Source organism: Hipposideros armiger, unplaced genomic scaffold (genome assembly GCF_001890085.2).
Source record: "Hipposideros armiger isolate ML-2016 unplaced genomic scaffold, ASM189008v1 scaffold_650, whole genome shotgun sequence".
Lineage (NCBI taxonomy): Eukaryota > Metazoa > Chordata > Mammalia > Chiroptera > Hipposideridae > Hipposideros > Hipposideros armiger.
Window position 1 is genome coordinate 811,673 of NW_017732000.1, and position 24,356 is coordinate 836,028.

At 41.2% G+C, this 24,356-nt stretch overlaps 1 protein-coding gene across 5 annotated transcripts in view; it reads left to right on the forward strand.

The window, feature by feature from the left end:
* Window positions 1-24,356, forward strand: part of NCOA2 (nuclear receptor coactivator 2) — a 266,118-nt gene that overhangs the window by 225,159 nt on the left and 16,603 nt on the right. For 4 of the 5 annotated variants that reach the window (XM_019625996.1, XM_019625995.1, XM_019625997.1 and 1 more), the window contains 6 exons: window positions 5,410-5,620; window positions 7,662-7,868; window positions 10,507-10,722; window positions 13,147-13,276; window positions 21,266-21,431; window positions 24,039-24,317. In XM_019625996.1, the coding sequence (XP_019481541.1) occupies window positions 5,410-5,620; window positions 7,662-7,868; window positions 10,507-10,722; window positions 13,147-13,276; window positions 21,266-21,431; window positions 24,039-24,317 (1,209 nt within the window). The remainder of the gene's footprint in view (window positions 1-5,409; window positions 5,621-7,661; window positions 7,869-10,506; window positions 10,723-13,146; window positions 13,277-21,265; window positions 21,432-24,038; window positions 24,318-24,356) is intronic. The other variant, XM_019626000.1, reaches the window with a different exon arrangement.

Consider the following 24,356-nt stretch of genomic DNA (forward strand, 5'->3'; position numbering starts at 1 on the left):
TGTCCTGGAAATTTGGTGTGTAAGTGGATCTTGCAGGCATCGCTGTCTTCAGGGACCAGGTGTGGATGGGGAGAGGAGAGCGGGACCGCTAGCTGTAGCCGTGAGCTCTGCTGAGGAAGCAGAGGCTGACGCACAGGCAGGGCTGCGGCTGGCAGCAGCAATCTGAAAGCCGAGGCCACACCTGCTCCTGTAGCTGGGCTTTGTCCCTGGCTCTAAGCACTTGTCCTCCTTTATTTCTTCCACTTTGATGTCTTGACAGCTGCTACCGTTCCTGTAAGGCAGATATGCTGTCCAAGCCTTTGTGCCCTTCACAAGGAAAAAGGCCTAATTATATAAATATCTTTGGTAATTAATCTTTAAACTTAGATATCAGTGCAGAATTCGTTATAGCAGCTATTCTGTAATGCTGTAAAATCATTAGATGGGGGGAAACCGAGTGCTCAGCAGAAAGTGAATAGCAATATCAGGGATAAAGTGTAGTATAAAACCACATGGACGGCTGTAAACGTTTCAATCTTTTGACGTTTACTAGATGAGCGTATACAGAGCTAATGGCAGTTCAGGGTGACAGGCACAGATACTGTCACTCAAGTCTCTTTGACGTGTGCAGGAGGGCAAGGTGGTGACTCAGGTCCCCCTTAGCTTGGTGGCTAAGTGATTGGCCCCTCCCTCCATAAACACAATTTGTTTCTATCCCAGGCCTGAAGCCAAAGGGACTTACAGGGCCAGTGAAGGGGGACACTGGCATTTCTATATTTAGATAAATGATTACACTAACTTCAAACAAGAAACTGACTAAAAGCGAAGTTTTATAAAAAGTCCTTGAGTCGCTTGCAGTTTCTAATTGTTTAGGAGAAACATTTTTCTAATCAAAGTTGTCCCACCTAGGGAACAGAGAGCCCAGCGGGCAGTCAGCACAAATCTGTTAGTGTTTGGGCAGAGCAAAAAGCAGTGTACACACACACACACACACACACAGTATTTTTTTTTTTCGTAATGAAACCCAGTCTGTGTGTCACCCTCCATCCATTCCCATTTAAAACTCCACCAAAACATACTGCTTCAGAGCAATTTTAACATCAAAAACGTTGCAACTTGAAAAGAAATGTTACCACAGGAAGTATGCATTACCTAAATTTAGATCAAAGTTAGAAGGACTTACTTTAAGAAAAAAACAGTGATTCTTTCTCCTCCTGATCCTTCACTATTCCCAAGTACAGATTACTTGTATCTCCCATTAACTGCTGTACACATTTATTGAAGACTTTTCTTTGATTTCAAGGGAATACAAGTTTTTTAGTTAGTAAGATGAAACTGGTAGCAAGCCTGAAGTACACAGTTAACTGTCTTGCTGTTTTGATTCAGAAAAGAGCCATTCACCGAGTGTGTGTTTAACCTATCACTAACTTATTAAGGACAGGAAGTATTTCGAAGGCACTATTATACCTAAAATAGCATTCTTTACTGGGTAGAGTATTTAAACAACATTTGTTTCTACGGCATTACGTAACCAACAGGAAACAGTGACAGTAAAATTTCCAATATGTTTACCAACTTTTAAGTTATATACTTATTTACACAATAAAGCCTGTTGATACCTAACCAAATGATACTTATGTTCTTTCTAATGCTCCCGGGCTACTTATGATGAGGATTTAGAAATAGCTTAAAAAGAATTTCTTCTCGTTAAACTTGGCTCCATTAGAACAGCAAATCATATTTTACACTGGTAGTATTTCCCTCCAAATGTGGTAAATTGTATTACCATTTTTTAATAATTTCACATTGGGCAAATGGAAAATTACACTTTTTTAAAAGAACTTTTTGAAAAGATGATTTGTAATTTATTAGAATACTTATTAAAGTGCATGTGCTCTTTACGTTTGCTTCAGAGAACAAGTACATTTGCACATGAAAATTTCATAAAACCAGAAAAATGAAAAATTAAAGAAATCAAGTTCAATTTTCATTTTGTAGAACTTGTATAAAAATCTTTCTGACTCATTTTCTGCCTGAAATAGTTTAAACTAACTATTCCAATTGATGTGGCTAATTTGAGCATTTGAGTAGATGCCTAAGCAAAACTTTGAAGTATCTTGGCAAGGCATTTTAAAGGAAGGCATTAATCTTTTTGTCTTGTGAAGAAATCATGCCTAAAAAAAGTGGAGAGGGACTACAACTTTGGATAAGAATTAAAGCTTACAAAAATTTAGGGGGGGTAGGGAATGTTTGATCAGAAACTTAATGTGATCAAATCCATCCCTTGAACTTACATGACTACAGAGGAAAATGCCATATTTGTCAAAATTTATTGCTAAGCCCAAAGGGGTGTGTACATTCTGAATTTTATCTCCTTGGAGAATATTAGAAGTAAACGTACGACAATATTAAATGTGTACTCCAGAAATTGACAAGGATAAAACATGAGCAGAACGGTAGTATCTCTAGTAGGGAAATTTTCAAAATGCCTTTTTCTGATTGTGAGCTGAATGACTTCATATAGTGCCCTAGTTATGAGGCTCCAAACAACCTATTCCTTTTGAACCTAACACTAATAAGCTCCTGTACATGGCTCTCTGAAGACGAATCAGTGCTTAGTCACTTGTCAGAACTCGACTGATCCACAGTTGAATTCGGTCAACTCTTAAAATGGCAAAGGTTAGATTTTAAAAATCCGTTTTCACACATGAAAATAATGGATTTTTAAATTTCTAATTATTTGAAATAAAAGCAATAAATTGATTTAAAGCATCCAAATATATTTTAACATTATGTATATACATGAAACAGACTGATTTTAAACTCATTATATTAGTTATATTAGACATGAGTAGATTACAAAGGAAGAATAATGAATGCAATCATTAGAACTCTTTGAAACTACGATATTTATTTTTCTTATTTTGAGATGGCTTAAAGTATAATTTCATTTGCGTGGGAAGACTAAAGATAAAAACAAACGGTTGGAGTCTAAACCCAGAGTGGTGTTCATCAATATTGTAAAAAATTTTTCACATGTGTCTGGGGTTGGGGGCAAATATGAGAGCATCCACTGAGAAAAATATACTTTATTTTTATGATGGTTTATTTGAACCTGTTTATTCTGGATACTTCTCATCCGAGGCAGTCTGCAAAGCTTTCTCAAGATGCACCTTATCACCCCTTAAAACAGCCACCCTCCCTCGCTCCCCCCCAAACAGTGAGCTTCAAGGGCCGCTTTCTAGAATGCTCCACACGCGGCCGCGCTGTTCCCTAGGGCAGCCAGACATCAGAACCTCTTTCTTAACTCTAGAGCTATTTTCATGACACAACCATAAGGATATCACACATTTTTATGAATCACTTTTCTGAGAAATGAATAGCAATCATAGGAATTTCTGTGAGAAAGGTAGTTGATCCTGGGACAGACACTTTTTTAGATTATGTGTTGAAAGGATTCATCTGGTTGACCGTCCATTACTATTGTTACAGGCACTGGCCTTGGAGGCAATACATGTTTCTGTTGATGTTTATACCTTACGTAGTCAGCAAAGCATGATAAAGAGAGATTTGCAGTGGAGTCTCTTTACGTGTCCCTGAACTTGTACCAAGGCGTCCTTACGCATTCAGGAAACAAGAGTTGGCCATACATTAGCTGTTTAAGTAGTGCAAGCAGCTTTACCCGCGTTCAGCCCCTGAGTATAGGTGTCCCAGCCAAGTGGTCGTGAGGTGCGGGAGAAGAGTGCACTGCGTCTGGGTTCCTGTGTGCCTCTAATAGAATGAAAATGTAGCTACAGGCTTTTAAATGCAGCCTGGCCCTGCATAAACTACGTCATTTAGGACTCAGCCAAAAACACAGTAATGTGCTTCCTCTCTGGAGGGAAAACGGGTGTGTCACCCTTTGAGGGAATAGAAGTGCCTTCCTCGGGAGTTTTAAGGATCCTTGTGTCTGTGTCTGTCTATATGCTGTAGGTTGCTAACTTTGGCCCCTAACGCTCACCTAGGCTGTGTCTCTCCCACATTTGATGTTTCTGCCTTTTGTTAGAAATGGGTAGCTGAACTAACTAGAAAATGGTCTTGTAATTGCTCTAACAATGCATTAGGAATTGCCTGGAAAACAGCTCTATGTTACTGCTAAGCTAGTTGATTGAACACAGAATCAAATGAAATGTCACTTCCGTTTATCCTCCCTAACTTGAGAAACGTCCAGTAAAACGACTTCCCATAGAGACACTACATTTGCCATAAATTGTAAAAACCTTAGCAAAGCCAACTTCTATATGGGGAAGAGGAATTGTATGTAGGATAGAACCGTAAGCCCTTCTGCTTTGGGTATCCCTCACATTGGGTGTACCGATTGCATTTGCATTGCCAATGTAGATGGAAGGGTTAGTCACGGACAAGATGCAAAGTCCATTCAGTGACTTCGGGGAAATTGCCTAACTTAACGTTTTTCCACCTGCACATCCAGAAAATCATTCTTACCACTTTCTTCACTAGAACGTAATCCTAGCATTTAACTTAGCCATTTTCTTGTGTGTTTGGCACTGTCTGATTTTAAATACTTGGCACCTAGATAGGTTCTACTTAAAAGAATATAAAATCAATTGACCTTTCTGGAAGAACAGCACTTAGGTATAAAACAGTGGTGATATTTACTTTATATTTTAATGTTGGTAATTTAAATGAAATTATTTTAATAAAAGGAAAGCCCTAAAAAACATTTTTATGGCTTCTATAAAGTCAGGTTGGTAGGTGCTATGTGTGGGGACAACCGGTTTTATCTTGCTTCCCTCATTTTGTCATCTAAGCTGTGAGTGACTGGGAAAGCCACTGTCAGTTGAAACTTGAAGTGCAGGGAAAAAAAACACCACTCAAAATGAAAAGGCAATGCTTAGCTATTCAAGCTTATTTTGCGTTTTATCCCCTGCTCTTAAAAAAAAAAAAAAGTTTTAAAAGGAAATTACCATTTACTAAATACTGATTTAGTGTAAATTTGGATCATATTTCCTACCAGTTTTGTGTTATTGTTGTTGTTATTTTGTTGTTATAAAGAGTTAACCACAAAACCTAGACCTGGACTGTAAAGTCATAGTATACTCATGGTTAACTAGAAATAGACATACTCACGATTCATTGAATTATTAGCGTAAAATAAAGGGGAATTTATAAATTGCCAATGAATCACAGTACTGGAAGAGAGCTTTCTTTCTAATATAGTCGTCTCTCTTTTTACAGAGGAGAAAATTGAGGACTAAAAGATTAACTTACATGTCCGTTGTCAGTTTAATTTTTTAAAAGATGATCAGTGAACAGTGAGGCCTAAGGCCGGCTGTGGTGCTAGACCAGTAAGGGCTGTCATTGCAAGCGGGCCTGTGGTGCCCACTCCCAGAGTGGGACTGGATAAACTCTTCTGTTTGTTAACTGCAGCCTGGCAGTGAACTGGACAACTTGGAGGAGATTTTGGATGATTTGCAGAATAGTCAATTACCACAGCTTTTCCCAGACACGAGGCCAGGCGCCCCTGCTGGATCAGTTGACAAGCAAGCCATCATCAATGACCTCATGCAACTCACAGCTGAAAACAGCCCGGTCACACCTGTCGGAGCCCAGAAAACAGCACTGCGAATCTCACAGAGCAGTGAGTATGAGATATTGATGGTTTTGCCAAGAAATTCCCATATAATCACCATTGGAAATAGGGATTATTAAAATCTGATGCAGACAGCTTAGTCACTTCGCAGTTTTTGTGGTCAGATAGCACCATCTACTGTCCTGGTCCCTCCAAACAACGTTCAGAGTGGATTCTCACAATCATGGCTTCCCAACATTCTCTGTGGTTAATTTAATCAGTGTGGAATGAGCCTGACCTAACATAGATAAAGTTTTTTAGATGATTGTCATATTTCCCTGCATTTCAGTGACTGCCTTCAGAAATGGAGTTTGAATTAGGTTTTGTGTTTTAATATGCAACTGAATACTTCAAATATAGAAAATGAGTAGTGCTGACTTTTTAGGAATAATATACTATTAAAAAAATTCTCAAAATATTTAATCATTAGACCTGAAAGGGCTACACGTATTTAAATATTTTGTCCTCTCTCTTAGGAATCCTCACATAAATACCAATTTTACATGGGAGCTTTATCATATAAGTGTTCTCTAACTGCATTTTTATTTTAATTAGTTTGATATAAAGCTTGATTTTATAAGTTTAAGATGAATTCTTCCTTCGCTATGAACACTTAGTTTACAAATTTGATAGTTGCCTAAAGTTAAATGAAAGAAAATATTTTTCCTGTTCCAGGGACATAATGGATAGAAAGATAGTCTCCTTAGTGTTAAATTGGTGAACAGAATGATTTTTTTTCTACTTCAAATACAGTTTAACCCAAAGCTTAGCATTGGTTTCATACCAGAAACGGCAACCATCAACCAAATCACAAAATATCTCTAATTATTAGATCTTTTCTTGAGTGGTTCCTTATCATTCTGTAAAGGGTAAAACAAAGTAGAGTTTTTCCTCTTCTCTCTCAAACCTGCCTGTTTCTTGGGGAATGGAGAATTACTTGTGGACCGCGAGCGATCACAAAGTCGAAGAGTTGAAAAGTGACTAAGAAACACACCCGAAAGTTGATGCTTCTTAACCAGATGAATTAATGAAGGACAGACTGCATACAAGCCCCTGGCTGCTCCTCTGTCCGTACCTCCTAATGGTATTCAGATTATTCAGTGATAACCACACAGCTAAACCTGAGGAAGTCATGATTAAGCATGAACATCATTTCTATTCCGAGTCCTAATTCTTCTAAATATTTTATTTTTGTTATTGTTAAGAACCTTTTCTTTTAAATGCTCCGTTTCATATTATGTTTATATAATTCAGAGAAAGTAAAGTACTTTATTATTTAGTAAATTTGTGCTATAAATTGTAATTTATAATATATTTGTACTTTTAAAATTTAATGACACTGTTATCAGATTACTGGCTGTCTGCGTGATAGTATAGTGTACTCGTGTAGAGCGTATTACACAATAAATCCTTGTGAACTAACCGTAAAACTCATCTTAAATCTAAATGTATCTGGAATTTTAAAAAGCTGTATTTAGAAGAATAAACAGGGCCCTAAAGCTTTAGTAATTACTTCAGGTAGCAGAGTTCACACTTACAGATTTTTAACTTCCAATGAGAGTAGACACCTTTAACCTAATTCTACTCCTAGGAAAGTCCAGTTGAGACCTGATACTCTAATGTTCAAACCACGCTTCTGGGTTTGGTGCTGTGTACAGGAGATGTTTACAGCTTCATAGCTGAGACAAAGCAGTATTCCTAAATACAAATAATATAACATGAAAAAAAAGTATTAGTGGTTTACTTAGCAAATAAAATTGAATATTAGAAATTAGTATTGGAGAGAAAAAAAGTATGGTAAACAGTTTTTTTTCTCTTTTTTGCAAGAATGCTAATAACTAAATTAGAGACGTGTTGATTAGATTACAGGTCTGCATTTTGGTGCTGCATGTGTTTTTGTCTGTGAATTTGTCTTTTCTGTAGGCGGCTGGTCCCTGGTGTGCATATCGTTGTTATTTTACAGATGATATTTTCCCTAAACGCTACTTCTGTTGCTGTTCTTTTCCATTATCCTATATTAACCTTCAATTTTCATTTGTTTTCTCCTTAGCTTTTAATAACCCACGACCAGGGCAACTGGGCAGGTTATTGCCAAACCAGAATTTACCACTTGACATCACATTGCAAAGCCCAACTGGTGCTGGACCCTTCCCACCAATCAGAAACAATAGTCCCTACTCAGTGATACCTCAGCCAGGAATGATGGGTAACCAAGGGATGCTAGGAAACCAAGGAAATTTAGGGAACAGTAGCACAGGTAAGGGCTCGAATGTACTGTTACTTTACTGGGTTACTTAACTTAATGATGTATTCATCCACATCAAACTAGTAGAATTTCTCGAGTGAAATTTTTCGTGTTAGAAGCTAACATTTGAACGTATGAAAAGTCTACAGATTTTCGCCATAAGAGTGGCATACGAAGCATCAGAGAGCATTCCAGCAACCTGACCGTTTTGTTCTGTGATCACTACTGTCACGAGGTTTCTAACCATTAATCCCGTAGCATAGGCTTAATTCACTTCTGCTCCAGTTACTGTTCTAGACATTGTCCTGCTGCGTGTAAAGTAATGGGTGGTTGCTAGCTTCTCCTGATAAGCTGGTAGCCCCACAGCTTCCAATTAATTGATGATTTGTGTTTGGAGAATGGCAGAACAAAGTTTAAAATTCAACCAGCCTTTCGTACTTACAAATGATACAGTTCTCATTCAGAAAAATATTAATTAAAAATAAAAAACTTTAAACAGTAGTATGCCTGACCCGGTAGTAACTGGTCCAGGGCTCCGTGTTTGAAGGTATGAAGTTTCCCGTGATCTGGTTTGGACCCGGACCTGCTATGAATTAAGTGCCTGCCAAGTTGCCCAAGCACGTTCCCAAGTGCCAGTCACTGCCTGGCAGCTACCATGTTCCCAGACTTCCATCTGATTCGGGCTGGAAATCATGGTGGCTGCAGAAATCGCTGTTACCACCACGTCCTGTGCCCTGTGATGTCTGTTTCTCACAGACATAGCAGGATGCTGCTTCTTCTAATGAAGAACAGCTCACAATTTGTATAGCTTTCCTCCTTTGTCGAAATGAGGTGCTAGAGACAAAGGCAGTGAAAGAATAGCTGTGATAAAAAGAACTTTGATTGGTGGGTGTTTAATTTGGGGTGGTTTTTTTGGCAGCCTGTAACCCCTGTATACACTTGCCATGTAGATAATTAACTGACAGCAAGAGTTCAATTGAAGGAGAAAAGATGAATTTTTTTACTTTCTGTTGTTGATAAGCAGTTTATAGGAAACGTGAACTATGCTGTATTAGAATAGTTTATTCATGCAACAAATATTTGTTGGGTGCCCATCATAAGTTCTGGGAACTAACTACTTCACTAATTTGTGTATTCACAGGAACACTGCCATATTAATTTTACATTATTTTTAAGACAAAGTATTGATTTATATTAATAAAATATTGATTGATGTAAAAATTCTATAAGAGAAAAGGAGCCAGTGCTTTATTAAAGGTGGCTTCGTATTAGCAGAAAACAAGAAGATCTGAGTTTTTGTGGGAATCGTAAGAATTTGGGGCCACATCTATATATTCCAACCTGGGCAGCCTGGAGATCACTGGTGTCCAGGTTATTATCATATAATGCCTATGCTTTGTTTCAAAAAAAAGGGAACGACACTGAGAGAGACGACCCTAATATTGTTAAATTGTGGGTGATACTCCCTTCTGCTTTCTAGACTTTCTAGAATCTTGTTATATTATTTAGATAAGAGATTTTTGGAAATCTAAAATGCCTGTTCTCCCATAATATCTTTGTTATAGTTCAAATCTAGTCTTAAAATGGTCTTTTTAGATGTGTATTATAATATTGTTCTTTTTCAATCTAATTAATTACCCTTCACTGTTAATCATCCCAATATAACACATTCTCATTTCACCAGTAAAGAACCACCCTTTCTTAAATGCACCCTATTTTTCATTGTTTATTATAATTAAAGTAAATGAAAGCAAATGATGTATTTGAAAGCAGAACTTTTATACATCCGTCATTAAACATTTCAAAATGAAGGGTCCTCACTTGGGGTTTTTCCGGGACCCTTAGAATATCAAGTCTTAGCCAATCTTTGGCTGTTGCCAGCACCCCGGGGGCCAGGCCAGAGAGAGCAAACTCTTGATCCTGCTTGCCAGCGTTGTGCTTTCATTGTTATGTGTAGTCAAATGACTATGAAATTCTGAATCATAAAAGGATTTTTACAAGTCTGTCCTAACCCAGTCTAGATCTATTTATCATCAGGAATGTGGTGGTTCAGGTATATGGCAGTAGTAGGCGTGGCCTTGTTTTGGCTGTAAAGAACTGTAGTAAAAGACCGGGAGATTTCCCTGGGCCCCAGAGGTTGCCCTGGTCAGTTCTGAAGCTTAACAAATTAGAATACTCGGAAAGATATTCAAGGATTGAAAGTCTGGCCTAGGCTTCCTGGGATATTCTCTGTGATTTTGGTTTGTAATTCAAATATTGATTATCAGCTTTTACCTTGTTCCTCTTAGCCTCACCTCCCTTTTGGAAAGTAAAGCATTGACGTGTATATCATCTAATGTGATCACTTCCTGAGGAAGGAAGTTGGGGTTATCCACACGCCACAGCACCTGTTTCTAAGTACATATGGGAACAATTTTAACAGCTTTTCCGAACTCTAAAGAGTGGCAAGTCCGTGTTATGAAAAACTGTAGTAATCACTAATTCTTATTTCTTAGCCAAGGGCCCACGTCCGTCCCAATGACGGCGTTAGCTGTTGAGCTAACTGCTTATTACAGAATGATTATCTGGTACAGGGTAAGGTCGGGGGCTCGTACGTGCTGAGGATGTTTTCAGTTACTGCATCTCTCAGTTTCCTTTGGCTTGCTTGCAGGAATGATTGGTAGTAATGCCGCCCGGCCCTCTATGCCATCTGGGGAGTGGGCGCCACAGAGTTCTGCTGTGAGAGTCACCTGTGCTGCCACCACCAGTGCCATGAACCGGTCAATCCAAGGAGCTATGATTCGGAATCCAACAGCCAACATCCCCATGAGACCCAACAGCCAGCCTGGCCAAAGACAGATGCTGCAGTCTCAGGTCATGAATATAGGTAAGGTTGTCCAGTGCTCTCGGTTTCCATGTTTACGCTTTCTTGGGAGAGAGTAACAGCCCCCTAAGTCCTTTCAAGACAAGCTCCTAATTTGGGTTTGGGTAATTCCCCCCATGTCAAGTTGTCATAAGTGGAATTTTTCTGGAACTCTGTGTAGAATCATAGTATCTCAAAGGTTTTCCAGTGATGTTAGAGAATCAACTACCTTTGTGATACTGTATTTTCATTAAATTATTGCATTCAACTTTGAGGGGGCGTAAATTCAGTGTCGCACTGTAAATCTTATATTTGTGATATTTTAAAGAAGTATTTCCATGATTTCAGCAGTGGTTCCTCACACTGGGTGATCATCAGAATTATCTCGGTGCCTTAAAATGCAGATTCCCGGGCCCTGCCCTAGACTGTTAAACTGGACTCTCCCAGGTCCTCACTGAAGGTGCAGGGTCCTTTCGGACATCTCACAAAATGTGAGGGTCATGGAATTCGATTTGGATACAGTTTACATGTTACTAAAATTAATGGCCCAGTACATCATGTGAGTCCATTTATATGAAATGTCCAGAATAGGCAAATCTGTAGACAAAGAAAGTAGATTAGGAGTTGCCTAGGGCTGGGGTCTGGAGGGGAAATGGGGAGTGACCCCTAATGGTCGCTCTTTGGGTTTGTTTTGAGGGGAATAAGAATGTTCTGAACTTGATTGTCTTGATAGTTGTACAACACTGGAAATATACTAAAACCCATAGAATCTTTAAATGGGTAAATTTTACAGTATATGAATTATATCTCAATAAAGCCATTATTTTTGTAAAAATTAATGGTCTGTACAACTCATACTCAAGATTATTTTCTTAATCATTGACATATTAACCTTCCTCTTATCTTGTGCATTAGCATAACTCAGATAAGTTAATGTTTATATACTTTTTCATATACTTAGATATTACACTGTGAGTAAGAGCTAAATCATTAACAGTGCCACGATTGTTTCAAGAAGATAATGCAGAATTCTCATCTTACCTCTGGCATCAATTTTCTTATCTAGCTATTTAATTGCTCAGTGCATTTTGGCTTATTGTTTCTGAGTAATAACATTCCTATTTCTTTTCTACAGAGAATGTACTTTGAGTTAATGAGTAGTTCCCAAACATAAATTTTGTATCATTTGAGAGTTTCATAAAAAATGGCCAGAATTCCATGCAAAATTAAACTGGGAAATTTTTAAAATATTGTTTCCTTCATTTAAAAATCATAATAATATATTGGGTTGTCGGAAAAGTCATGACGTATTTTTTCTGTTTTTCGTTGCGAAAATGCGCCATGACTTTTCCTATAACCCTATATTAACCATTGTCACCCCCCAATAAATTAAATAAATAATCTGAGAAACTTAAAAAAAAATCATGGTAATAAATCCCTTATATTTAGTTTAGCCTCAGTCTTTCTTCATTGAAGGGCACCTCACCTGGCTTTTGAGCTTGAAATATGGCTTCTTTGAGCTTTAGTATAGCTGAATTTCGCCAATATTTAATAAACCCAAAGTTGAGAACGCAACAGAAAACCGATTATAATGGAAGATAGGCCTACAGATAATGATAACAATAAAATGATTTTAAAAACTCATGCCATCCATTAGCCTTAAACCTCTAAAAAGAGCTTGTAAGGAAGGGCACACCTGAGTTGTCTGGACCCCCTTTCTGCCCCGCCCTGACCCTGGTGGAAGGGCTCACTGAATCACACTGAATAAACATCAGGACCAGCACTTGTCAGAGGTATGGCCAGGCCCCCGGTGCCCTTTGGGAGGTCTACAGGGCCCAGCTGTTCTCCTTCCCTCTTTATTCTCTCACGAGTGTACAATAGAATTCTAGAAGGTACATGCTGTGTGAAAGCACACTACCTGGGATATGGAAGCAGATAGGAGATTCTGGGTCTGTTCCGTCAATCCAGTCATTAAAGTGATTTGCAAACATGCAAAACAATGTCAGTAAAAGATTTTTTTTCCATTGAAGAAAAGTTTAGTTTATGTTAACACATAGAGAGGGCTTATTATGATGATTTTGAGTGAATTAATAATTATTTTTCTATTTGCCAGTTTTAATTTCCAATAACAATAAATATGAATAAGATGTAACGCACAGACAAAAAAGCTGCTTTTTTTTTTCTTAAGAATGTAAAGGGTCTTAAGTGAAAAAGCTTCAGAACTGCTGCTCTAGATATTCCCTAAAGTGGATGATAGCCTTGATATTTATCACCTTTATTTCTGTGTCAGAATAAAAATTCAGTCTTACTATTGTCAGCGAATTATTATTGCTTCTGTCTTTTCCACTTTCTAAAAACCAGATACTTAGCTTTGTATTACGTAGCAGAAATAGACACTTCCCTGATTACAAGTTATAACATTGGGGGGATTTTTGTCTTCTCTTTTAGGGCCATCTGAATTAGAGATGAACATGGGGGGGCCCCAGTATAGCCAACAACAAGCCCCTCCCAATCAGACCGCCCCGTGGCCGGAAAGCATCCTGCCTATAGAGCAGGCGTCTTTCGCCAGCCAGAACAGGTGAGTGCTGAGCTCCCAGGAGGCCGCAAGAGAGCCTTGCTTCTTGAATTCCGTAAGTCATCGCATATGTACCTCTGTCAGAAGTTCATCTTTTCCTTTTGAATAGTTGGGGCCTGACCACTTTTCATGTATTCAAACTGTGCCATCTACCGTGCAGAGGGTGTGGGGGACGGGGATGTCCAAACATCAGTTAGACCTAAGGCATGTCTTTAAAGAAGTTACAGTTGGGCCGGCTGAGTGGCTCAGTTGGTTAAGAGCTCGCTCAAGAGTTTGAGCTCTGAGCAACAGCGGTTCGAGTCCAGCCCGAGCTGAGCAGCCGCTGAGCTGCCAACAGGTGGCAGGATGGCTCAGCTAAAAAAAAAATAAAAATAAAAAAAATAAAAAAATAAAAAAATAAAGAAGTTACAGTTTAGTTGGAAAATCAAATGTGAACGCTAATAAGTTAAATGTAATATGAGGTGTGCACTGTAAATGCCGTAAGAGACACAAACCATATTTCAAGAGCTCATCCAGCTGGGGTGATTGGGAAAGGCTCCAAAGGCAGGAAGAAAAGGTAGAATTTCAGGAGGCAGAGATGGCAGGAATCCAGTCCACCTGGCAAATCAGCATAACCATAATTAGGACTAGATGTCATAGAAGCAGCACAGTATGTTTAGGGCAACAAAATCATCTAGTTTTAGGCTATGTATATTTTGCTACGATGAAAAAAAAATAAAAGGCACTCTCAGAAGATTTGGCTGGAAGAAATTAGTAATAACATAGATTTATAGAGAACCTTAAAGACCAAACTCGGGAGGACACAGACGTTGTACAGTAAGCCGTTGAAACAGTTTTTTGAAAAAGGAAGTGGTATGTGAACAACCTTATTGAGTTTTTTTAGCTCGGATTATCAGTCTAATCATTTTCGGTTCTTTGTAGCTGAGCTCTTCTCTCTGATTGCTTTTGAACAATTCTTTGTATTTGCTGGGTTGTAGCTTCACCACCATGTGGCTAGGTATGGGTTTATTTATTTATACTACTTGGTATTTGGTACATGGTATTCATTTCTAGAAGTCCTGTTTGCCTGGTTATTTTTCATAGCCTCTTTTTGTTTGTTTATTTTTGTGTTTTCCATCTTTATGTCATCAAATATTACATTAGTCATTATTTTCTCAATTTCTTTATTTAATAATTCCAATATGTGGGTTTCTCGGAGCTCTGAATTCAGCCATTCACTCTCACTCATGGCGACCTGTTTCCCTGACTACTTGGCTAATCTTTCGTTGGGAGTTCAGAGCTGATCCCAGCCAATGAAACATCAGGGGTTGAAAATGAGGGCACTTTTCTTAGGATAATTTGCAGCGGCCTCTGCCAGGAGTGGGGCTCACTACTCACCTGGGTCTACTCCGGGTTCCCTCAGCTCAAGTCCAGCAGTCTCAGGGCAGCTTTCTGACCTTGCTGTGCTTTATGGGTAAAAACACTCCTGTCACCAGTGGCTCAGGGCATGCTCAAGTTGAAGCTCACCAGTGTTTTTTGTTTGCCTTTTAGAGGGTTCTGCTATTCCCTGCATAGGCAACTCACAATTGCGTTACATGCATAATCTCCCTAGTTTTTAGCAGAGCACTGGCAGCAGATGTTGCGCAGGTGACCTTGAGGCCTAGGTGATGGCTGCTCAGCTGTTTGGCTGGGCAAAGAGCCCCAAGGCTGGGAGATAGCTAGGAGCCTGAGCACGAGGTGGTGTGGGAACTCATAGGCGTTGTTTTCCAGGAAGTAAACTTAGAAACCTCAACCTGGAGAAATCTGGTCTTGAGCCTCATATGTAAAGAGTTGAGGTTAGAAGCTCAGCGAGGACCTTGCTGCAGACTGAACGTTCTCTCCTCGGGGGATTAGTCCAGTTTAAAATTATGTAATACTCAGGGCCGGCCGAGTGGCGCGATGGTTAAGAGCTGGCTTGGGACGCCAGAGCGCCCCGGTTCGGATCCCACATATGAGGGCCAGTGACACTGCCCTCTATAGCTAAGATGCTGAACAACAGCTCAACCAGGAGCTGGGCTGCCGTGTGTAGCCAGCAGCCGCTGTGAGTGGCCATCCAGAAGCAGGCGACTGATCTGCCTCGCCCGGGAAGAACACAATGATGGTGCCAACTTGGGCCAGTGAAGCAACGTCCTCTACAACTAGACTGAAGAACAAAACGACAGCAACTTGGGCCGGCCGAGTGGCGCGATGGTTAAGAGCTGGCTTGGGATGCCAGAGGGCCCCAGTTCAGATCCCACATGTGAGGGCCAGTTACACTGCCCTCCAAAAAAAAAAAACGACAGCAACTTGTCTGTTCTCCTTCCCCCCAATTCCCCAATAAAAATCTTAAAAAAAAAAAGAAATATGTAATACTCTAATGAAATTCACAAGAGTAAAGAAAGTCAACAGAGTTTCTGAAATTTCACAAAGGTAGAATACATTTCCAGAGCTGCTTGTTTATTTTTTTAAAAAATACGAGTTTCTGAGGGAGTCCCACTCTGGGATATAATGCTTTGTCATAGTCAGCATTGCACAGCTCAGAATTGTGGTGTAGTGCCCATTCCCTTTCTGTATCTGAAGGATGTGATAAAGGATTCAGAGTGTCATTGAAGTTTTAAAAAAAAACCAAAATAGCAGAAGATGACTATGAGCCCAGCGATAGGATTTGTGAGTAAAAGTAGGGAGCTGGCTATTTCACTGAAAGGAGATCAGGGGAACTGCTTAATAACTGTCTTAGGGAGATAAAGGAGGAAGGATGCTTGCCAGCTGGATTTCATTTACTTAGGGGGAGAGACCCCGTGGGGTCCCATTAAAAGGCAAGTCTGGGTGGGACCCAGGAGCCTGCATTTCTGACAGGCCCCAGTGATGCCAGCATCACCCGTCCTCGCACTGCACTTTGCGTAGAAATGAGGCAATAGAACAGATGGAATCACAGGCGGGCATCGCGGCTCTCTCCAAACTAGCTCCCCAGGGCAGTGGAGCCTCCGTCGCTGGGTTTGCTGGGGAGTAGGGCAGCGTGCGCGTAACCATTGCAGTCATACTTAAAGGCAGTACTTTCTCAAGGTCCTTCCAGCTCTTTGAGTCTAATTTCGTGGTGTCAGGGAGTGTTAATGCTCTTTCGACATATGTTTATTTGATATGTTCAAAACCCACCCATTTCCATGGAAACTTGCACATAATAAAAATGTAGTACAATAATTAAATCCAGCACCTGATAGTTGTTTCTGAATGAAATGTAAGAGACTCGTATCTAAGGAAAGAAAACTAGTCCCAAAGTTAGGATTTTCACTGTTGCCTGAGCAGATGAGAGTTCTGTTTTCAGAAAGGAGGAATTCCAGATGTTACTGAGTCCAGTTACAGAGGAAGCTTGTTGGGTTTGCTGAGCAGGTTCTGTGACTCAGCATGCACTGTTGGTTACTGTCTGCCAGCTTTCTTTGTCTCAGCACTATGTGAATAAAACAAAACATTTCACCGATTTGAAAGTTATTTCAGTTTTTCCAGCCATTTACCCCACTTCTTTTATTTTAAATAGTTTAGTTTGGAAGAAATTTATGACCAACTTGATGATAATCTCATTGTCATAGAAATTCAGAAGTGATGGATAACAAAGGTTCTGACCGTGTCTCTCTTTTGAAATAAAAGTAAAGCAGTGCTGTTTTTTTTTGTAACACTCTTTATAAGTGTCACCATTAATATTTTGTATTTTTACTGCCTATGTATTTAGTAATAGGTTTATTAACGTTTTCTAAACCCAGCATTAGTTTATGTACACATTTTTAAATTCATATCCTCATTTATTTACGGCTGAATTTCCATTTTCTGTAGTTCTGTTGTGCTGCTTTTTTGCTGAATTTTGAAAATACATGTGAAAAGTGATGGTAATGGTATGGTTTCTCAAACAAGACTCAGAATTGACCTTACTCTCCTTACTGTCCTACTAGTCTGTAAATAAAAGTGTAGATTTCAAGAAATGAGGTTTCTATGCATGATAGATCTTTCTTCTGCTAGCTTATCACTTACCATGTTGCACCAGCCTGGGGGCCTGTGTGTGTTCATCTTTTTATTCCTCTGAATTTCATCCTTGTCTTAATACAAGGTGTGATCAAACACTACAGTGAATGTTTAAATTTTAAAAAATTATTACAGTAAAAGACATATTGCCATTAATACCCCTCAGAATATTTCTCCTCGCTTCGAACACACTTATCCCATCGTTCTTGCCACTTTGTGAAGCAGCTCTGGAAGTCCTCTTCATGAGTGTCTTTAGTTGCACTGTCGTGGCTGCCTCAATGTCCTGAATCGTTTTGACTTTGGGGAAGAGCCAGAATTGCACGGTGCCAGATCCATGAATAAGGTGGATAAGGACACACCGTAATGTTTTTTACAGAAATTGCCACATGCCAGAAGTGATGTGTGACACGGAGCATTGTCACGATGGAGGATGACTTACGGCACACTTTAAAACACACCGTCTCTCAACCATAGCTCACACCCCGCTGACTGCACCGAACAAGTTGAAACTTGTCACCCACTGTTACTAAGATTCGATGCGCCGCTTCCCATATTGAAGATCCTGCCTTTCCATTGGATGGCACTCAGCAGCAGCATTGACCGTATTTTGTGATCACAACAGAAAGGTTCCATGTCACACATCGCTTCTGGTATGGCAATTTCTGTACAATAAAAACATTACGGCATGTCCTCTCTGGGTCTGGCACCATGCGACGTCTGGCTCTTCCCCAAAGTCAAAATGACCATGAAAGGTAAACGTTTTGAATCGATTCAGGACATCGAGGCAGCCATGACAGCACAACTAAAGACACTCACGAAAGAGGACTTCCAGAACTGCTTCAGAAAATGGCAAGAACGATGGGATAAGTGTGTTGGAAGTAAGGGAGTATTTTGAGGGGGATTAATGGCAATGTGTCTTTAACTGTAATAAAAAATTTTTTTAATTTAAACATTCACTGTATTTTGGAATCACACCTCATCATATGTATGTCTGTCAGACACCATCTAGATTGTGACTGTATTTGTAATTCCCCAAAATATAGGAAGATAATTTCTTCATTATGTTGGTGGCCATTTGTAAAGCTTGTATTGGAAGTCTGAGTCAGTATTTTTTCTAGAAGCCGAGCATATTATGATATCCTTAAGGCAAGTGATAAACTCGTGGTATGCCCAAATTTATAAACCTAAGCCACAGTGCAGTGTATTTCTGATTACAGGGTATGATATCCTGGCCAGATCAGGAAGCTTTTATTTTCATGAATTGATAACTTGCTGTAACCTATATAGTTCAAGTACTAGGCCAACAAAGAGATTTAAGTTATTCTCTCACCAGGCATGGTCTCAAGTTGCTGCTTTTAATATAAATGCCAATATCAATTGAGCCCAGCCCAGTAGGTGGTGCTAGAGCTGGGAGGAGAGTGGACGTGGTCACCAGTGGCTGTAAGGCGATGGTGGGAAGGTGGAACCTTAGGTGGAGAAGCTAGTGGGAGACGGTGTGATGAGTCCTGGCATTATGGTGTGTGCATGGCGTCTTCAGGGGGAAAAGGTCAATTGCCCAGGATGACGGGGGCTCACAGCAAGTTGTGGGCACTAAGTGCTTTACCAGAGTGTGTCCTAAATGCCACCACCACCACCCTGTCCCAGGTCCCAAGGACTTGGGCATTTTCCTGGGAGGGCTGACGTAAGAATTCTTAGCTCAGTGAAGGGTGTTTTGGGAAGAGAAACCTGATAGCATCGTATTAGAAGAAGTGGAGAGAGACTGGCAGCAGGAAAGGATCTTGAGAGCCCCAGCTTGAGTCAGAGAGGGCCTTGGCCCGAGTGGGAAGGCCTGGAGGTACTGTTTCACTTTTGAATCTGTCAACATTCATTCGATTTTTTTTGTTGTTCTTAAATTTGAAAAAAGCAGTAACAAAAATGGGTTATCTTATTAGGAAATAGTATAAACATGAATGAGTACTTGCGTTAGTTTTTTTTCCTGAGGCATTTGATTGTGTCTTCAGTAGGGTGGGGTTGTCTTGTAAAGGTACGAGACCCCGCCTGCCCTGCCCTGGCACTGCTTTCAGTCAGAGCCAAGTCTGGGTTCGTGCAGCTCCCAGGCAGCCTTGCTGGAGTTAAAGGACAGCAGATCTCCCATTAGCCTGTTGGCAATGGACAGACGGGGGTGAGGGTCGTGCTTGTACAGGAATGAAGCTTTTGAGGAAACAGAAGTTGAAAATTAGGAAAAAAGGTAAATAAAATACTTGCATATCTCACTTAACTAGCGTCTTTGGGGCACAAAGTCTCAGGACTAGAACTTGGTATGTGGGCGACATACGCACCTTGGCCAACATGAGCTCGTTTTTTCATGAAACTTAACATTTCCAAATGTTGGTCACTCCTCTTTGGGGGAATTTCCTCCTGTCTTTGCTTCCATGACATGCAGTCCTGTGGTTTTTCTCCTCCTTGTCGCGCTTTCGTCTGTCTGCTCCTCCCTTCCACCCCCTCAGTACAGCAGTAGTGGAGTAGATCTGACCACATTTGTATTGAAAGAGTTCGCACTGGGAGAGCATGGAAGGGCAGTGGGGGGAGAGGAGGCAGCTGTAGAAAGAGCCCCCCCACACACACACAGTGACAGCAGAGCCTCAGAGTCGGTGGGTGCCGTGAGCTCTGCAGGAACGTGGGGTGGAGCCGGGTGGGCAGCAGGGCGTACCATTGTACCCACCTGGCTCGGGCTGTAGCTGCACTGCCAGGTTGCGATGCCTCGGTGGTGGGACCGCAGGTGAGGAGTGTCATCGAGGGTACTTACCTGGGTGATTTCCTTTCTGTGTAATGAGGGATAGATGGAGAGTATGGATTGTTTTTTAATGTGCTGTGTTATAACTGTTTGAAATTAATTGTTGGCTTTAATAATCAGGATTTCAGGATTCTAGGCCAGAGCGGCCTGTTAAGCTGTCTTTAGAAAACATGGCATATTAATTAAACAGGGTTAGATAGGTGACTTCATCCCCGATGAATCTATTCTCGCCTGCTGAAGAATGGCATTACTTGCCTGTATCTTTTATTTTCTCCAAAACATCATACAGTAACTCGGAGAGTACAAATTAGACCATTTGGGCAAAATACACGTATCATTTCCCCTTTGGTGTTAAAGTAACTCAGGAGCTCTTTTTAAAAAGCTCCCCCAATTTGTCAGTTAACTTAAATTATAGGAGTTTTATATACCATAGAGTTTGGAGTTTGGTGTTATGGTTTTATCACCTGTTAGCCTATATAATAACAAACATAATTTGCACATTTGTGGTCTACTTTTGTTGACTAACTCAGGGAGGCTAACAGCCACACTTGCTGAGGGCTTTAACAAATGTTTCCAAGTCCTGCTTACACGTGACTAAAATTTCCTATTAGTCCAGTCAAGGTGAGCCTAGTGACAGCTGAGTTCCAAAAATTAATGTGGCTTTTATAGTTCTCTAGTTTTGGCCAGGTTCGCAGCCTCAAGTGAAATAAGACTATTCAATTTGCCTTTCCTACTAAAGTTCAGAAACATCCTTTGATTACTTCAGTGCAACATAAATATCTATATGCTTGAAGAGTTGGCGTAGATTTGTGGAAATTCATTGGTCAGGTGGGCCCTAGACTCACACAGTCCGTGTTGAAGTCCCAGGCTTTGTAGTGTCTGCCTCTGTGATCACCAACAAATGGTCTGACCTCTCTGGGCCTCAGCGATGCCCGCTTTCAAGTGTGTGTGTGTGGGGGGGGGCGAAGGGGGGGGAGCAACAGAAACAAAAATCATGCATCAGATGCGTAGATTGGTGTCTGCCTGTGTTAGGCACTGAATAAAGTGTGTCTGTTATTTGGGGTTGTCATTTTGTTCTGTGTCCAGCTGGTGCAGGATTTTACTACAAAGACCCTGGGAGTCAACTGATGTCTTTGTCTTTAAGGAAAAAAAAATGTTCTCTAATTGGCTAGCTGTTCCACAGGCCTAAGATGAAGTTTGTCTCTTTACAGGCAGCCGTTTGGCAACTCTCCAGATGACTTGCTGTGTCCACATCCTGCAGCGGAGTCTCCAAGTGACGAGGGCGCGCTCCTGGACCAGCTGTACTTGGCCTTGCGGAATTTCGATGGCCTGGAGGAGATTGACAGAGCTTTGGGAATACCCGAGCTGGTCAGCCAGGTATGAATCAAGGGAGGCTGGCGTGGGCCAGGCACACGCGTGGCACACAGATGTCCATTTTCTTTTGCATACAGATAGTCTGCTTTTCAGAGTACTTTTTTACCCCCGACCGAGATAGCTCTGTTTTCTTTCCCCCCATCTCCTTGTTACTCCCACATGAACTTTTGCCCAACAATAGAAAACACTGAGAATGAGCTTTGCACATAATTTGAGTTACTGAGCGGAAAGACTGAAACTGAAGTCCAGCTCACCTGATGACAGGAAGGGACACACAAGGAGCGCAGAGACCGAGAATGGAGTGCGGCTGCCCAACCACCTAGAACCCCTTACCAGCATCCGCGATCACCATATTAGCCTCACATTTGTGAGCTAATGATAGGAAGCTATTGGTGCTAAAAGAATGCTTTGTGCATACGTTAGCAGAAGTCATTTTAGAAGTAGCTGTAGTTCTTTCATCATTTTGACCTTTGTGTGGGTTTAGCCCACAACAATGTTTGGGATATTTCAGCATAAATGGGAATATAAAGAAGGTAACCAATTTTAGTGGGCTTAGTTAGCTTTCCTCCTCCTGGTAATTAGTTGGTTACTTAAAGTAATTCTCTACTTTAAGAGTAACTTATAGCAGTAATATAATAAGTAACCTAATAAGTCTCATGAAAGAACTCAGTACTTTCTGATGGCCCGCTAAGCGGCCACCCTGGTTTACTGCATAAAGAGTAGCCTAGAAAAAACCCTCAGAGTCGTGCTGCTGCCTGCTCTTCCCAGCACGAAACACCTTTAATTCTTGTTTTTGCTGAAGAGCACCTTCCAGTGTCCAGTCTACTTCCTGGTCACCTGATGTGTCAGAATAAGAGTCAGTGATGAGGATGATGCAGACGCATTGGAGACTGCTCTGAAGCATTAAAAATAGTCTCGTCATAATTCCCTCAGTGCGGCAGACATAAGTGGGAGTTAAGACTTGTCGATTCATATTGAGAACAACAGAATGGAAAGAAATGACTTGAGGTTACGTGATATAACCTGAAATAAATCAAGAAAGGAAAATGGAGTTTACATGTTTCCTGTGTGTCTGGCTTGCTTTGTCTTTGGTGGTATTTAGAATTTAGTTTTCAGTATTGTTATCCTTGAGTTTTGTCTACATTTAAAAATGTGATCCTTGGGGTTGCTGAGTGACCGGTAGCATTGTTTTTATCAAAACTGGTGTCATTTCATCATTTAAGTTTTTAGTCTCTTTTTCTTCCGTTTCTTTGTATCATTTCTATTCTGTCTCATCAGATCCATCACCATTACATCGTATTAAACTGAATTCTAGAAATGTGGTTATTGGGTGAAGTCAGAAAATGAGAAGCACCAGTGGACCTGATTTGTGCTTATGAAGTTCTAAGATAGCTCTGTGGATGTGGGTAGAGCAGTAATTCGACAGTGCGTGGCCTCCCCCACGTAGCCACCATCCACATTTTTACAACTCTCATGGGGGAGGGGACAGGGCCCAGTTCCGACCGGCCGACCGCAGGGCCGCCCTGATCTGACGGTGGTCAGCTCCAGGCCCTGTTTGACGAAGCCGAGGATGTTACTGCACTCACTACACAGAGTTACTTTTAGCTTAACTTGACTTCACTTTTCCTTCTAGAAAAGAAAGCATCTTTAAGGAAGCCTGGCTTGAAGAAGCCCAGGACGTTCTTAGGCTAAAGGAAACCTCAGAGGTGTTCTTGCTATTGGGCTCCTCCTCCTGTGTATCAGGAGACTTGGAGCCATTACTGCTACAGGTGGCGTGAAGAAGGCAGATCAGCTCGGTGCCCCTTTCCACCCCACACACAGGCAGCCAGGGCCACCTGGGTCTGAGGTGTCCGCCTTGGAGAAGTGCGGGGTTTTCTACACCTGCCTCGTTCTGACCCAGACAAAAGGGGGAGCCCTAAGTCAAGAATGACAAATACATTAAATATGTCTGCTAGGTGATAAGGTGGCAAAACGTGGGGTGTGTACGAAATTCTGACAGCCATAGGAAAGTTAAATAATAAAGGCAGTGTATCCCACCTGTGGGGAGCTTAGGTCCAAAATCACAAACTGGATTGGAACCCACTGCTGAGTAGCCCAGTGGGCTTGTTACAACTTGCTTCACGTCTCCAAGTCTCAGTTTTGTTATCTGCAAAATGGGAATTATGGTGATGGGAACCCCAACACTGCTGATCCCTGCTAGGTACCAAGATGGTTGTCTAATTAAAATGAATTGTACAGGTGTTAACAGTCAGTCGAAAAACGTCCCACTCCCAGGGGACGTCTGCATTTTGAAGTCCAGCTCAGTCTCTGATTGGTGGAGTAAGTAGGCGGCATTCCGCAGTCATGGCCTATGTCCCCCTCCCCTGGAAGGAGTGCCGCTGGAGGTGACCTGACCGCTGCTGCTTTTCTCACATAACTGGATCTATTGAACAAAGAGGCTTTCCTAGAAAGAAAAGTCAAGTCAAGCTGAAAGTATAGCTCTGTAGTGAGTACAGTATAAAAAGCTTCAACTCTGTGGCAGTGAGAGAGGCGAGCCTTCTGTTTCTCCTGCTGTTTCTGATGGTTTATTTATTTGTTTGTGTGTTCCCTGGGGGCTTGCTTTCTCTGCAGAGCCAAGCAGTAGACCCAGAACAGTTCTCAAGTCAGGATTCCAACATGATGCTGGAGCAGAAAGCCCCTGTGTTCCCGCAGCAGTATGCGTCCCAGGCCCAAATGGCCCAGGGTAGCTACACTCCCATGCAGGACCCGAATTTCCACGCCATGGGGCAGCGGCCTAGCTATGCCACCCTCCGCATGCAGCCCAGACCCGGCCTCAGGCCCACGGGCCTGGTGCAGAACCAGCCAAATCAACTGCGACTTCAACTACAGCATCGCCTCCAAGCACAGCAGGTGTGTTCTCTGTCGGGGTCTGGAAAGTTGGCGGGGGGG